This window comes from Kryptolebias marmoratus, linkage group LG21 (assembly GCF_001649575.2).
Source record: "Kryptolebias marmoratus isolate JLee-2015 linkage group LG21, ASM164957v2, whole genome shotgun sequence".
Taxonomy (NCBI): Eukaryota; Metazoa; Chordata; class Actinopteri; order Cyprinodontiformes; family Rivulidae; genus Kryptolebias; species Kryptolebias marmoratus.
Genome location: NC_051450.1, coordinates 2607210 through 2620278, shown reverse-complemented (window position 1 = coordinate 2620278; position 13069 = coordinate 2607210). Strand labels below are relative to the sequence as shown.

Below are 13069 nucleotides of genomic sequence, written 5' to 3'. Positions count from 1 at the left end.
GTGTGGTGATTTGGCTTTTGCTGGGTTTTGTTTTGATTTTATTTTAGTTCTCTGGGTTGTATTTTGGGTTTTGTTTCTTATTTTTAGTTGGTTGGTTTTTGTTTTTCTTCTTGGTTCATTTGGGTTCTGTCTTCCTCATGTTTGTGCTTTTGTATTCACTCCTCCCCAGTCACCCTTTTGCTGTTTCCTGGCCACGCCCATCTCCACCTGCCCATGATTGCTCCCATACACCTGAATCCACTTACCACAATTATCCTCTGCACTTTAAAACCCGGTCATTTCTCTCCATACCTCGCTGGTCCATTGTCTAAGGTTTGTTTGATGTCCACTGTTTGTTGTTTCGCTACTGGTTGTTTGTTTTCCGTCCCGCTTGTCCCCGTTTCCTGTGCATGTTGGTTTTAGTTTGTTCTTTAGTTTGTTTTGCTGCCACGTCAGCTCTTGTTTTGGTTTTTCTTTACTTAATAAATTATTTTGTTTAAGATGAGTCTGCGCTCAGGGTTTGCTTCCTTCACCCCGCATCATGACACATTGTTTAATTGGTTCAGGTTAAATCCTGCTAAAATGCGCCATCTGCTGGTCAAAATGTAACGTCTGACATAAAAAGGTGATTAATGTGTTTATAAAGTATGTTTATAGTGTTCACATATGCATATTACTGAACAATACTTACTGGAGGTCACAATTGTAGCTATTTTGTTTGCTATTCTTTCGTTATCATGCTTTATAAGTGCTTTGCTGATGTGAAAAAGAGGCAGGAAATTCCCCTTAGTAACGTTATGGATATTCAGTGTGAGGGTGAGACTAAAAGTGTGAAGCTTAAGGGTTTTTGCCAAGGTGGAAATGTGTCAAAAGGCTTTCTTTAATCTAAAATTATGTGCAGTTTAAAATGTTGTTGAATTCTAAAAATACAAAGAACTTTTCTTTCTCAAAAGGGTTTTTCCTCCATTTCTCTATCAGAAGTGACAGAACAATATCCTGCATTTAAAGTTAAATCCTTCTAACTGGAACTGAGTGCCAGCTGCCATATTGAGGATTCTTTCACAAACGCAGGGAGATGACAGTTATGACATGACAGATCAGCATCTCTTAAAGTGGCGTCAAAAAAATACATTTTGTCCAAAGATAACTGTTCTACTATGGATAGAAGTACTGTTTTTATAGCACAAACTCAAGCAAAAAAAAAAAATTAAATTAAATTAAAAAACATTGGTCTAAAAATACAGTAAATTGGCTCAGATTGGGAAGCTGTCTAAGTGCTGCTGGGCATGATGGTAAAACAACTTAACTACACTGGTTATGAGTAATGTGGCATATAAATACATCTGCTGTGAGTACAGGCTCTCTTCCAATTATAATTACTTGTCACACAGTTGTTATGGAAATTAATTACCTAACTACTAATAATAACATTAATAGAAATAATTATAGAGATGCTATCATTCCTGTTTAAGCCTCATTTAGTGACACCTCATTTACAAACAGTAAAAAATCTTTTGGTTGCCCTCACACTAAAGATATCACAAAAATGTCACAAAAATATCATTCAAAACCTTAGCAAAACAGATTAAGATTTTTATCTTGTGGATTTTTATTTTGTCTTATTTTGTTAATTGGATTGCCTGTGCAGCTATGTGTGAAATAAGATAAAAATAACACCCCACCCCCTGATGTGTTGGTGAGTCTATTTTATTTTATTTCCTTTCTCATGCTCATTTGATTAACTTAAAATGTTTGGGTCAGTTGAAAGCTTGGAGAGTAGACTGAATCATTAGTGTCAAAAAGAGAGGCTGCTAATATGATGGGGTTTTAGGGGCACAGACTCTTTTCAGAACCAATCACTGGCTGCTTAGTAAAGTGAAATTTTTACATGTGTAATAATTGGAGGCAGTGTGAAATTTTTTTACCTCCCTTTATTAAGTTCATGATCAAATAGAACAGGTCTTGTGACTAACTGCATTTTATTTAAGAGACTTTGATTTGATGTGTCTGAACAGTATTGACTGTGAAGTCCTCCGATTTGTCAAGTTAGGGGGGTGGATGATTTGAACCCAAATGCAGGCAGACATGGAGGAACTCAAAGAAAAATTTATTTATTAACAAAAAGGAAAACAAGAGACTAACATGGCAGCAACAGAACTACATAACAAAAAAACCTACAAAATCCAAGGTTGCAAAGACACGAGGAAAACCAGACAGCACATAGAAATGACAATGAAGCAGTGAGGAAATGACCAGGTTTTAAAGGCTGAGGATAACAAGGGAGTGGAAACAGGTGACTGTGGTTGAGGCGGACTGATAGAACTACTGAGGAAGAGTGAGTGATGCACAAGGAACACAGTGAGCAGAACAGCAAAACATTGACATTGGGGAATAAACTAAACACAGGGAACATGAGAAGCATTAAATAATAAACCTAATACAAAAGCAAGCCAAAGATACCCAAATTCCAACAAAATTAAGACAAGTGGGTGAGATGTTAATACTTTTTCAGATTAATGATCCATTCAAATTAAAAATGACTGATCTTCTGAAATATAAATATAATCATGACGTGAGTGTGTTTGTCTAAAACCACACTAGTCTGGCCTTATGTGTTTTTTTTTTAAAATACTGCTGAGTAGGAAGCCAACTCTGAAACAGTGAAACATTATTGTGTGCAGATTTATAGATCCATCCACATGTGGCCCCTTCACCTCTGTGTATCGAGGTGTTATTGACACAAAAATGCTGTAAAAAGCCTCAACAAAAAACTGAGGGAATAACTGCAATGGAAAGTCGAGGTTGCCAAGTCTTAGACTGTATTTGTCAGTGTTGATTCTGGAGTTTTCTTCCATTTACTGGCTCACCTTCCATCTTACTTCTGTTTGACCCCTACAACAAGCAGCCCATAATTACCTTTTTAAATGATCTTACCTCAAAACAGTTTTCTCCTCACCCCGGTTAGAAAATGCTCTTTTACTTTGTTAAAATCTTTTATTCTGCTATCACTGGAGATATATGAATCTTTTAAAGTTCAGTTTCTTTGTGGTCATTGCTGAGTGTATCAGGGTCCCTGAAACAGCTTACTTTCTGTTTGGTTGGCCAAAAAGCTTCAGCTGTGATAAAAGGCAGCATTTCACTTTCAATAGTTGGTTGAATGTGTGATAACTACAAAAGAATCAATAAAGAAAATACCTTTAATAATCAACCATAAAGATGTCCTGTACAAACAGAAGCTCTTCTATGGTTGCTGAGTCCTCATAGTCTTCAGCTATGTAGAGCCCATTGTTTGCAGTAGAAGTCACTTTAGGCAACTTTGTGTGATGTTACTTTTACCATCACATAATTACCTCAGCTGGACTTTATATCACAAAAATAGACATTGCATAGTGTGCATTTATCAAAACTTATGTCTGTGATTACAAGATAATTCTACTGTAGTGAATTGCAGATAACACTTCAAAGATGAAATAAAACCATTGTTTTTCATCATGGTGAATTTCACTGAAGTTATCTTTGGCTGCTCCTCTGTTCATTAGCAGTGTTTTTACTTACAAGAATAGTCTGTCTGTCGGTGGATCATGACCAAAACCAAATGACCTTGGCCGTCTACGATAGCTTACAAACCATGATGCCAGCAACCGTAACTGTGAATAAAAACAGCCGTAGAGCTTAACTGTACATCAGAGGTTTGTTGAGGGTTTTTTTGCAACCACAGTATATCCCTTTTGAATGTTTACTATAGTTTACCACTCTATATCATAGGCAAACAAGGAAAAAAAAAAACACAGCTAAAGAGGGAGGAAGCGTTTCCAAGCCACAGCTAAGCTTTGGTTATGCAAAGTGAATGAGAGGGACAACTGTGAGGATCCGTGGGAAAAGAGTTTGTACTGCTGGATTTCAGAAGATACTGAGTTCAGTGTAATCCCCCTGTGGCCAGTAACAAACAGTAATATACACTCACCGGGCACTTTATTAGGTACACCTTGCTAGTACAGGGTTGGACCCCCTTTTGCCTTCAGAACTGCCTTAATCCTTTGTGGCATAGATTCAATAAGGTACTGGAAACATTCCTCAGAGAGTCTGGTCCATATTGACATGATAGCATCACGCAGTTGCTGCAGGTTTATCGGCTGCACATCCATTCCACCACATCCCAAAGGTGCTCTATTGGGTTGAGATCTGGTGACTGTGGAGGCCATTCGAGTACAGTGAACTAATTGTTGTGTTCAAGAAACCAGTCTGAGATGATTCATGCTTTATGACATGGCGCGTTATCCTGCTGGAAGTAGCCATCAGAAGATGGGTACACTGTGGCCATAAAGGGATGGACATGGTCAGCAACAATACTCAGGTAGGCTGTGGTGTTGCCACAATGCTCAATTGGTACTAATGGGGCCAAAGTGTGCCAGGAAAATATCCCCCACACCATTGCACCACCACCAACAGCCTGAACCGTTGATACAAGGCAGGATGGATCCATGCTTTCATGTTGTTGACGTCAAATTCTGACCCTACCATCCGAATGTCGCAGCAGAAATCGAGACTCATCAGACCAGACAACGTTTTTCCAATCTTCTATTGTCCAATTTTGGTGAGCCTGCATGAATTGTAGCCTCAGTTTCCTGTTCTTAGCTGACAGGAGTGGCACCCGGTGTGGTCTTCTGCTGCTGTAGCCCATCCACCTCAAGGTTCAACGTGTTGTGCATTCAGAGATGCTGTTCTGCATACCTCGGTTGTAACGAGTGGTTATTTGAGTTACTGTTGCCGTTCTATTAGTTTAAACCAGTCTGGCCATTCTCCTCTGACCTCTGGCATCAACAAGGTATTTGAGCCCACAGAACTGCTGCTCACTGGATATTTTCTCTTTTTTGGACCATTCATGCACAACTCTAGAGATGGTTGTGCGTGAAAATCCCAGTAGATCAGCAGTTTCTGAATTACTCAGACCAGCCCGTCTGTCGCCAACAACCATGCCACGTTCACAGTTACTTAAATCACCTTTCTTCCCCATTCTGTTGCTTGGTTTGAACTGCAGAACATTGTCTTGGTCATGTCTACATGCCTAAATGCATTGAGTTGCTGACATGTGATTGGCTGATTCGACATTTGTGTTAATGAGCAGTTGGACAGGTGTGTCTAATAAAGGGCCGGTGAGTGTAGTCTGGCAGACACATCACCTCACTCTATCAGTGACATTGAATACTTTATTACCATGATCTTGAGAGGGTCAGATGTGATAATCCTGAGCATTTGTCAAAAAATGTACTTAGCACAATAACTAAGGAAATTTGTGATTTTGTTGTTGTTGTTTTAACTATACTTTTTGATAATAAATCTTATACTATAGGAAAGCCTGTTCCCTCAAATTCTGCCACATTTGTTAGTAAAATACACAAGCAGCAGAGGGTTGTTCCCAGGGAAAACTTGCCAAATCTTCTCTGCCAGTGCCAAAAAACTTATTCTGCTATTGCCACTTCTTTGGTGTTATTGGATTGGATGACTGAACAGTTAAGAAACAAGACAGCCTGTCAATTTAACAATTTATTCATTTTACAAAGAGGGGTATGCCAAAGAACTATACACAGCCACAACAATCTGGGACCTCCTGCTCATTTTACTCACCAGCTTGGTCACACACTATTCACTTGTCTTAAGACAACCAATGTGGCTGTGTTGGTCACTCTGGAATGGATAGCATACTCAAACTGATCCCACAGGTGTTCATTGTAGTTGAGATTGGAAATGCAGGCAGGCCATTCCATCCTCTCCACTGCCAAAGTCTGGAGGTAGTCTCTGTTAACCTGCTCTATAGGGGCATTCATTGTCATCTTGGAAGATAAAGTTCAGACCCAGACTTTGAAGACAGGGGACTACTACAGGTTGCAGAATGTAATCTCGTGGGACACTCACTTCACAGCCTGTCTCTGACACCCCCCATTATATGGAACTTGGTCTTCAATTTGGAGATGGTTCTAGAGCTCACTTCAAATAATACTGAAACTTTTTAGAAATTTTTGTGGAACACCAGATGGACCATATTCAGATCAGTCAAATATGGCATACTTGGATCAGGCACTAACTGACCGCTGTAGCAGGGTCCATATAAAAAGCTCAAAACAAGAGACAATAGCAGAATAAGCTATCACAGAAATAAAAGATTTGACAAGTTTTTTTATGGGTGCAACTCTCATACTTCACATTGCTGCTCAGCACACAAATGCATTTTCCTTTCAAATCTGATACTATATGAGGGGAAATAATCAGGGTTTCCAACAACATAAGATTTATTGCCAAGGAGCATTGTTGCAACAAAGGAATAACTGAACAAACACAGATGTCCTTACTTTTTGTGCTTTGTTTATGCTTTCACAGAATTTAGTCATAAAGTTTCCATGGATCTTCAAATAATTAGATCAAGTGTGGGGGGTTATGCACTACTTCTGTGAAGTTTAGACATATGTATGAGTTAATAAGAACATCTGAATCAATTTTCTAACTTTTTATCTTATCACATTTTATGATTTTTGTTTGACAAACTTTTTTTTTTCATTTTTTTCTGAAATATACATCATGTGGATGGCTTGGTAGCAAATATGAATACAATAAGGTATGACTAAATCAATCTCATAACCAAGTGCCACCATTCAGATCTGTTGGTTTAGCTGTAAACACAGACTTTGTGCCAACACACATTTTCTAAATAAGTAGTTTAGATTTATTTCAGACAGGTGAGGTCTCAGTCATTGCTGATGACATTTCTAAATTTTGAGGGGATATTCCAAGGACACAAGTCAACTGCAAAAATGATTTAATTTTTCTATATACCATTTCCCATGGAAAGTAAAAATGTTTTTTGTAAAGATTTGTCATTTTTATGTGCTTTTACTACACATTGTGTAAATGGGTGAAAAATCTTCCTACTCCTTAACTAATCCCCTGATTTGTATCTTTTCTTGACTCTTCCTCCACAGCCATTGGTCGGTGTGTGAAATGATTAAAACAAAACAGATTCAATTGATACCATTTCAAGCCTCTTTTTCTGTTATTCACCCAAAGCTTTCAGGAGTACAAAGCTCTAGAGACCCTGGTTGGTCTGCTGATGGATCAGCCTGATGAAGTGCTGGTCAATGTAGTGGGAGCGTTAGGAGAATTTGCTCAGATTCCAGCTAATAAGGCCACAATCCGCAAGTGTGGGGGCATCAAGCTGCTTGTTAATCTGCTCACCAAATCAAACCAGGTATTTCAGATTTTTTTTTATTGTATTTTGAATTATTTTATCTTCATAACACAGTCATTTACTGATTGATATTTTTACTCTATGATTTACCTAGATGCTTCTTGTAAATGTAACCAAGGCTGTAGGCATATGTGCTACAGATAAGGACAACATGGTGTAAGTTTATTTCTTCTTATTCAATGTTACGTAGTCTCTCATATTTACAGTGTTTTACAGAGGATCTATGTCAGTTTGACGTATTTTAAACTATATTTCTTAGCTTGTTTGCTCTAATATCTAAACATATTCTTAGCTGTTTGTTGTCATAAGTTTTTAAAGAGGAAATTACACCAAGTCATGGATTTAAACACAGTATTTTAACATGCCATGGCCCAATTATTAAACAAACTTTATGTCCTTTTAATTTGTAAGTGCAGGTAGGTCACTCTTTCATCTTTTCCTTAATGGCAGATTTTAAAAGCTTTGTTTATTGTACCTGCTGTGTTAAATATGGTTGTGGTTTAATTCTCAGAGTTTTACTGTAGCTGTGCGGTCACTGAGCTGGTCACATGAGCATGCCTAAAGGCCTGCCCTGTCCAAGACTTCATGGCTGGGAAAACACAGTGAACCAGGGTCCAAAGCAGTCCATTTCTTTTTTCCTTTTTTCTTTTAACCTCTTCCTGTTAAGCTGCACAGCATTGTGGAGCTTCCATCTGTGTCTCACTGTGTTTACGAGGTTTTTACAAGACCCTTCATCATTAGCACTGGACAGAAATATAACTAGATGTCTGTTTACATTGTTAGTTAGCCAATTATGATGTTGTCTGAGTCAGATTCATTTGTTTGGAGAAAAAAACCCTATGAGCTTAAAAAAAGAAGCCTTTTAAATTAAAGCTGACTGTGATTATCTTTTTAGAAAGGAAGAAGTTTATTAAATCAGGTCATCATGTTCTTTATGTTTTCTCACGGTATGAAGTTTTAGACCTGATTGTGTAATCTGTCAGCCTTCATCTGTAAACAGAGTTCATGTTCTTTGTATTGTAGAGGCGATAGCTTATTTTAAGACATGCATGTTGACATAGATTTCTCAAACAGTTAGCATAACTCAGTTTTGATTTTTCTTTTCCAACCCAACACGACCAAAGCTGTTTTTCAGATTACAAGTGATAGATGATGCACGACTGGCTAGATAGGAATTATGATGTTTGTATGATGCCACATAATTACCTGCAACCATCCTTCTAATTTTATACTTGTCAGCTTCAATTTTTTTGGACATAATATTTTTTTTTACTTCGATAGTATCTCCTGTTAATTACCTCAGTTGTTCTCTTTTCATCATTCTAAATCAAGTCATCCAAAACTACTGAAAGCCTGAAGATCATTTTCAGCTTTTCCAAGAGATATATTGTTTATTTTCCTTCTCAACCAGGAGACAGTGCGTGGTTTTTGACCACTCATAGCACTTCCTCCATTGAATCTTGTATAACTACCAGAGTGAACACAGGATTTTAATGCCTTCAAGGTTTGTGGTCTCCCCCCTCTAATCCATCACTGTCAGCTACAACTTCTTTGCTAATCTGTTTCATACCTGCTTCTTGGGACAACGGAGCACTTTTGGCGGATGATGTGATGCTTCACTTTTGTTTTCAGTCCAGATTTAAGAGGCCCTGCAGACTGGAATCTGATGTTATGATCCCTCTAGACTGATATATGTGCAAACAGAAGACATGTGGCGCTGGGGACGTCCCTAATGAGTGTTTGCTCGTTGCCAGTCATGGAGATGCTTTGATTAGGGAGTGTTTAAGTAATTATGACAACATTCAATGTCAGCCTTGTTGGTGGAAGCACACATGGGGAACACGTTACATGTTATTTATACCAGACAACGGGTGTACTGTGGCGTAATTCCCTGATTTTTCAGAGCTTGACGGTAGTTTTGAAAACAGTCCTGTATATGACATGAAATAAAGCTCCTGCTTAAGTAAACTTCACTCAGACTTTATGAAATATAGAGCAGCCTGTCTCTGACTGTGTTTGACTTGGAAAAAAGTCATCTTTTTGGATTCAGTTAAAAAAACAACATGAAATTTGTCTCAGTGACTATTTATAAATCAGTGTATGGATGTATACACCATACACAGATGTGAGGTAACCTCTGGCCCTTGCATTGGTAAGGTTTTACATGGAGAATGATTTAAGTGAACAGTGGGTGGGTTTCAGACTCTGGAAAGGAGCTGAGCAGGACTGAAGACAAGTTTTAATGAAAAGTGCTTGAACTAATCAATCCTTTTATTTATGACAGTAGATCTGATGAGTCTGCTGCTGGCCTGGCTCATGTAGTCAGAGCTCTGAAATACAAACATGACTAAGAAATTAAACTACACTCTATATCACTGAAGGATAAAATGATTTTCTTCATCTCTCAGCACTTTCCTGTTGTTCTTTGTCTCTTCAGGATCATTGACCAGCTTGATGGAGTCCGCCTGGTGTGGTCACTGCTGAAAAAACCCAACACAGATGTTCAGTCTAGTGCTGCATGGGCCCTTTGTTCATGTATTGAGAATGCAAAGGTACGGTAAAGTTCACTTTTTCATTTTGTGGACACATAAAGTGCACCACTAAAACACCTCAACTACAGACAGATAAACCATAAATCAAAGCATTTTGCCACATTTGTGTTGTTTCACAGTGGATGCTCATACAGTAAGTCTGCTTATGTCACCATTCTTGTCTCCAAAGCTCTCCCTCCAACCTGCTGCTGCTGGGGGGTCAGGAGGGGCAGATCTGTGTCAGTAGAGGCTTACATGAACCCTGAGATAATATGAAGCAGAGAAGCCTGCTTGGCATACTCAGATTGGTGAATTGTAGAACAGGCAGAGAGAAAGACTGAGTAATATCCTGTGGCATGGCGTCTGATATCCAACTGAAAATCTTCTCTCAACATGCTGCTACTTACAGAGAGCACAAGGGACCAGGCAGCTCCTATGAGCCTACTTCTCCAATGAAAACACAGTGAAAATGGATCTGCAACAAAACCTCATGTTGCATGCATAGTTCTATCTATAACTGTGTACAGCTTCTGTTCCTCACTTGAACTTTTGATCAATTAGATATCTGCAGTTGCCTTGTATTATTTTCAGCAGCAGTTGTTCTGTTGTTCTGTGAGATTATTGGTTTTATAAGAGCCAGCGTCTTGTCAAAAAAAAAACAATCTGATGAAGGTTAAACATACAGTATATGTTGGCTCTAAGCAGGTGTCTTTGAGGTGATTCTTACTTTTACAGGACAAATTTTTCTGAACATAACATGTAGCAACAATTCTGCATCACAACCATATGGAGAGAAAATAAATGGGAAGTGTATGTCCTCTGATGAGCTTTAACAAAGTTTGACATTGTTTGTCTGGAAGTCAGTGTGCCAATTCTGAAGGAAATTAATGAACATGGTTTCTGGGGGATTTTTTTTCTGGGATGGGGGCAATGACAAGAGCTAAATAGTGCTCATTACCCATCGAGCTGAGGAACCTGATACAGCTGCTTTGGTGTAGACCTTATTTAGATAGAGAACCCATGTGGCTTGAGTTATCAGTTCCATGGTGGAGTTATGAAAGAGCCATGTTATAAAAGGAAAAAGCATCCACTGGATCCTCCATACAGTGCTGTTGCCTCCTCACAGACACCTACATATTGGAATGCCATATTCACTCTCTATGGGGTTTCAGATTGGACTGATTTAGTGCAATAAAAGTACCTGAAATATTTAGTATTAAATTGCTTATCTACTCCTGATGAGATGATTTATGATTAATTGTTGCAGAGGCACATTTAGATGTTTGATTTATTTTTCCTTTATATTGCAGCTTTTAAGTTGAAGTCTGGTTGCTGCAGAGAGGAGCCTAGTGACCCCATACAGCCAATCTGAGCTCTGCTTTTCCCTCCAGTTTCATATTAGGCACAGCAGATAATGTATTTTCTTTTTCAATCCATTTTGAGTAAGAGGAGAGGGAGAGTAGCAGCAAAAGTCATTTATGTGCAGCCTCATAATGCTGCAGCTTTGGGAGTCAGGGGCCCATCCAGGCTATGAAAGAGGTTCTGGTTAGTCTGTTGCAGCTGGTGTCTTCAGAGAGCTTCCTCTGTCGCAGGGACTCCCAGCCAGAAGGCATCAGTATTCCTGAGGAAGAGCTTCCTGTGTATCGGGGGATTGGCCTGTTGCCCTGCCCCCTCCTCTCTGGCACTATGTTCATGTCTGATGCCTAGTCCACACGTAGCCGGATATCTGGTAAACCAAATAGCTTTTTTATGTGATTTGGCCTTTCATCCACACAAAACCTCCGATTAAAAATACTAAAAATGATTGATAATGAAAACTATGCCTCTACCATTCAACGTCGCCAAATTTTGGATCAGTGATCATAAATGATGATAATTTAAACATGCCCCCTTATGGATTTGGCATGTTTAAAACAACGCTCAGTGGTGAAATTCAGTGGGTTCGTGTGGATGAACACTTTTTTTAAACCAATCCCGTGTGGATAGTATCATTTCTTTAAACAATGTGGCAGAGATATTCGGTTAGGCTAGGTGTGGACTAGGCGTTATTCTCTGGCTCAGCATCACAGGGCCCACACACTGCACTGTGACCCGATCTCAACTGTGTGTCCTCTATTTGAGAGAATAATCCAAAACACTTCCTGCTTTTTATTTTTGCTGAATTTGATTAAATTACTGATTTATATGTTTTTTTTAAAAGATACAACATACAAAGTAACTTATGTGTTTTCAGTACTCTAAAGTTCTGGCCAATTATGCAGATTGATGTTGGACTCAAATAAAAGCCGCCTTTGTGATTTACATCCAGTCATTCATGACTGGATGTTTTGGTGAACTTTCAGTTTTTTTTCAAAGTTTTAAACATTACAGACTGGACCACCTTAGTCCATCCCTCTGTGGCTGTGATTTTGTGATTTTAAACAGAGGTCTGATATGCCAAGTTACAGTGCCTATAAAACATATTTACTCCTTTGATGTTTTACATGTTATTGCTATTATAAATCCGTCACAATCAATGTAAATTGGCCTTTTTGAAATAAATAGATAAATAAAACCCTCTTCTGTGACAAAGTGAAAGCTGATTTTAACAAAGTACTGCCAGTTAAATGAATATATTTAATGTAAAATAGGTGATTGCATAAATATTCACCCTCTTTAAAGTGACCGTCCTAATTCAACAGCGGTGTCTGCTGCCTCTCGGGCAGTGATGGCTGGAGATAGACTCAGAATGGAGAAATGGTTTCATTTAGTAGGCATCACCCCACAATTGTCTCAAAGCCCTGCAGTACCGGCTCATACCATCAACTCCAAACAAGAAGCCACACATCCTAACTGTGGAGACAAAAGATTTTCATGTCACTTTTGGTCTCTGGAGTGTATATTTTATAATTCTCATGATAATGTGTGAGTGAGACAGGCTCATAAAGACATCAAACTTCTTGCTTTCTTACCCCATCTCAAAACCTAGTTGTGCTCCACTGTAGACTTGTGCATTTCTTGGACTGATTAGAATACTCTCTTTGTGCTTTTCAAATGTGTTTTTCTTTATGTGTTCTGCTCAAATATCCCCATCTGCCTCTTCTTTTTCCTAATTACTGTGCTCTCCTCTCCGTCATCTCCTGTGTTCATTTTCACTGAGCACCAGCTAATAAGAGACTCTTTGACTCTAGGACGCAGGGGAAATGGGGCGCTCCCTCATCGGTGGATTGGAACTGATTATTAATTTACTGGAGTCAACAAACAACGAGCTGCTGGCGAGCATTTGCTCTGTCATTGCCAAAATAGCCAAAGACAAGGATAACCTGGCAGTCCTCACTGA

At 38.8% G+C, this 13069-nt stretch overlaps 1 protein-coding gene across 1 annotated transcript; it reads left to right on the top strand.

Annotated features, from left to right (window-relative positions):
* Positions 1-7036: 7036 nt before the first annotated feature.
* On the top strand, positions 7037-13069 carry LOC119616653 (armadillo repeat-containing protein 4-like; the record flags this gene model as incomplete). Its single annotated transcript, XM_037973341.1, is given in 4 exon segments — positions 7037-7219; positions 7314-7375; positions 9657-9771; positions 12921-13069. Coding segments are annotated over 4 exon segments (464 nt in total), but the record flags the coding sequence as incomplete, so codon positions are not given.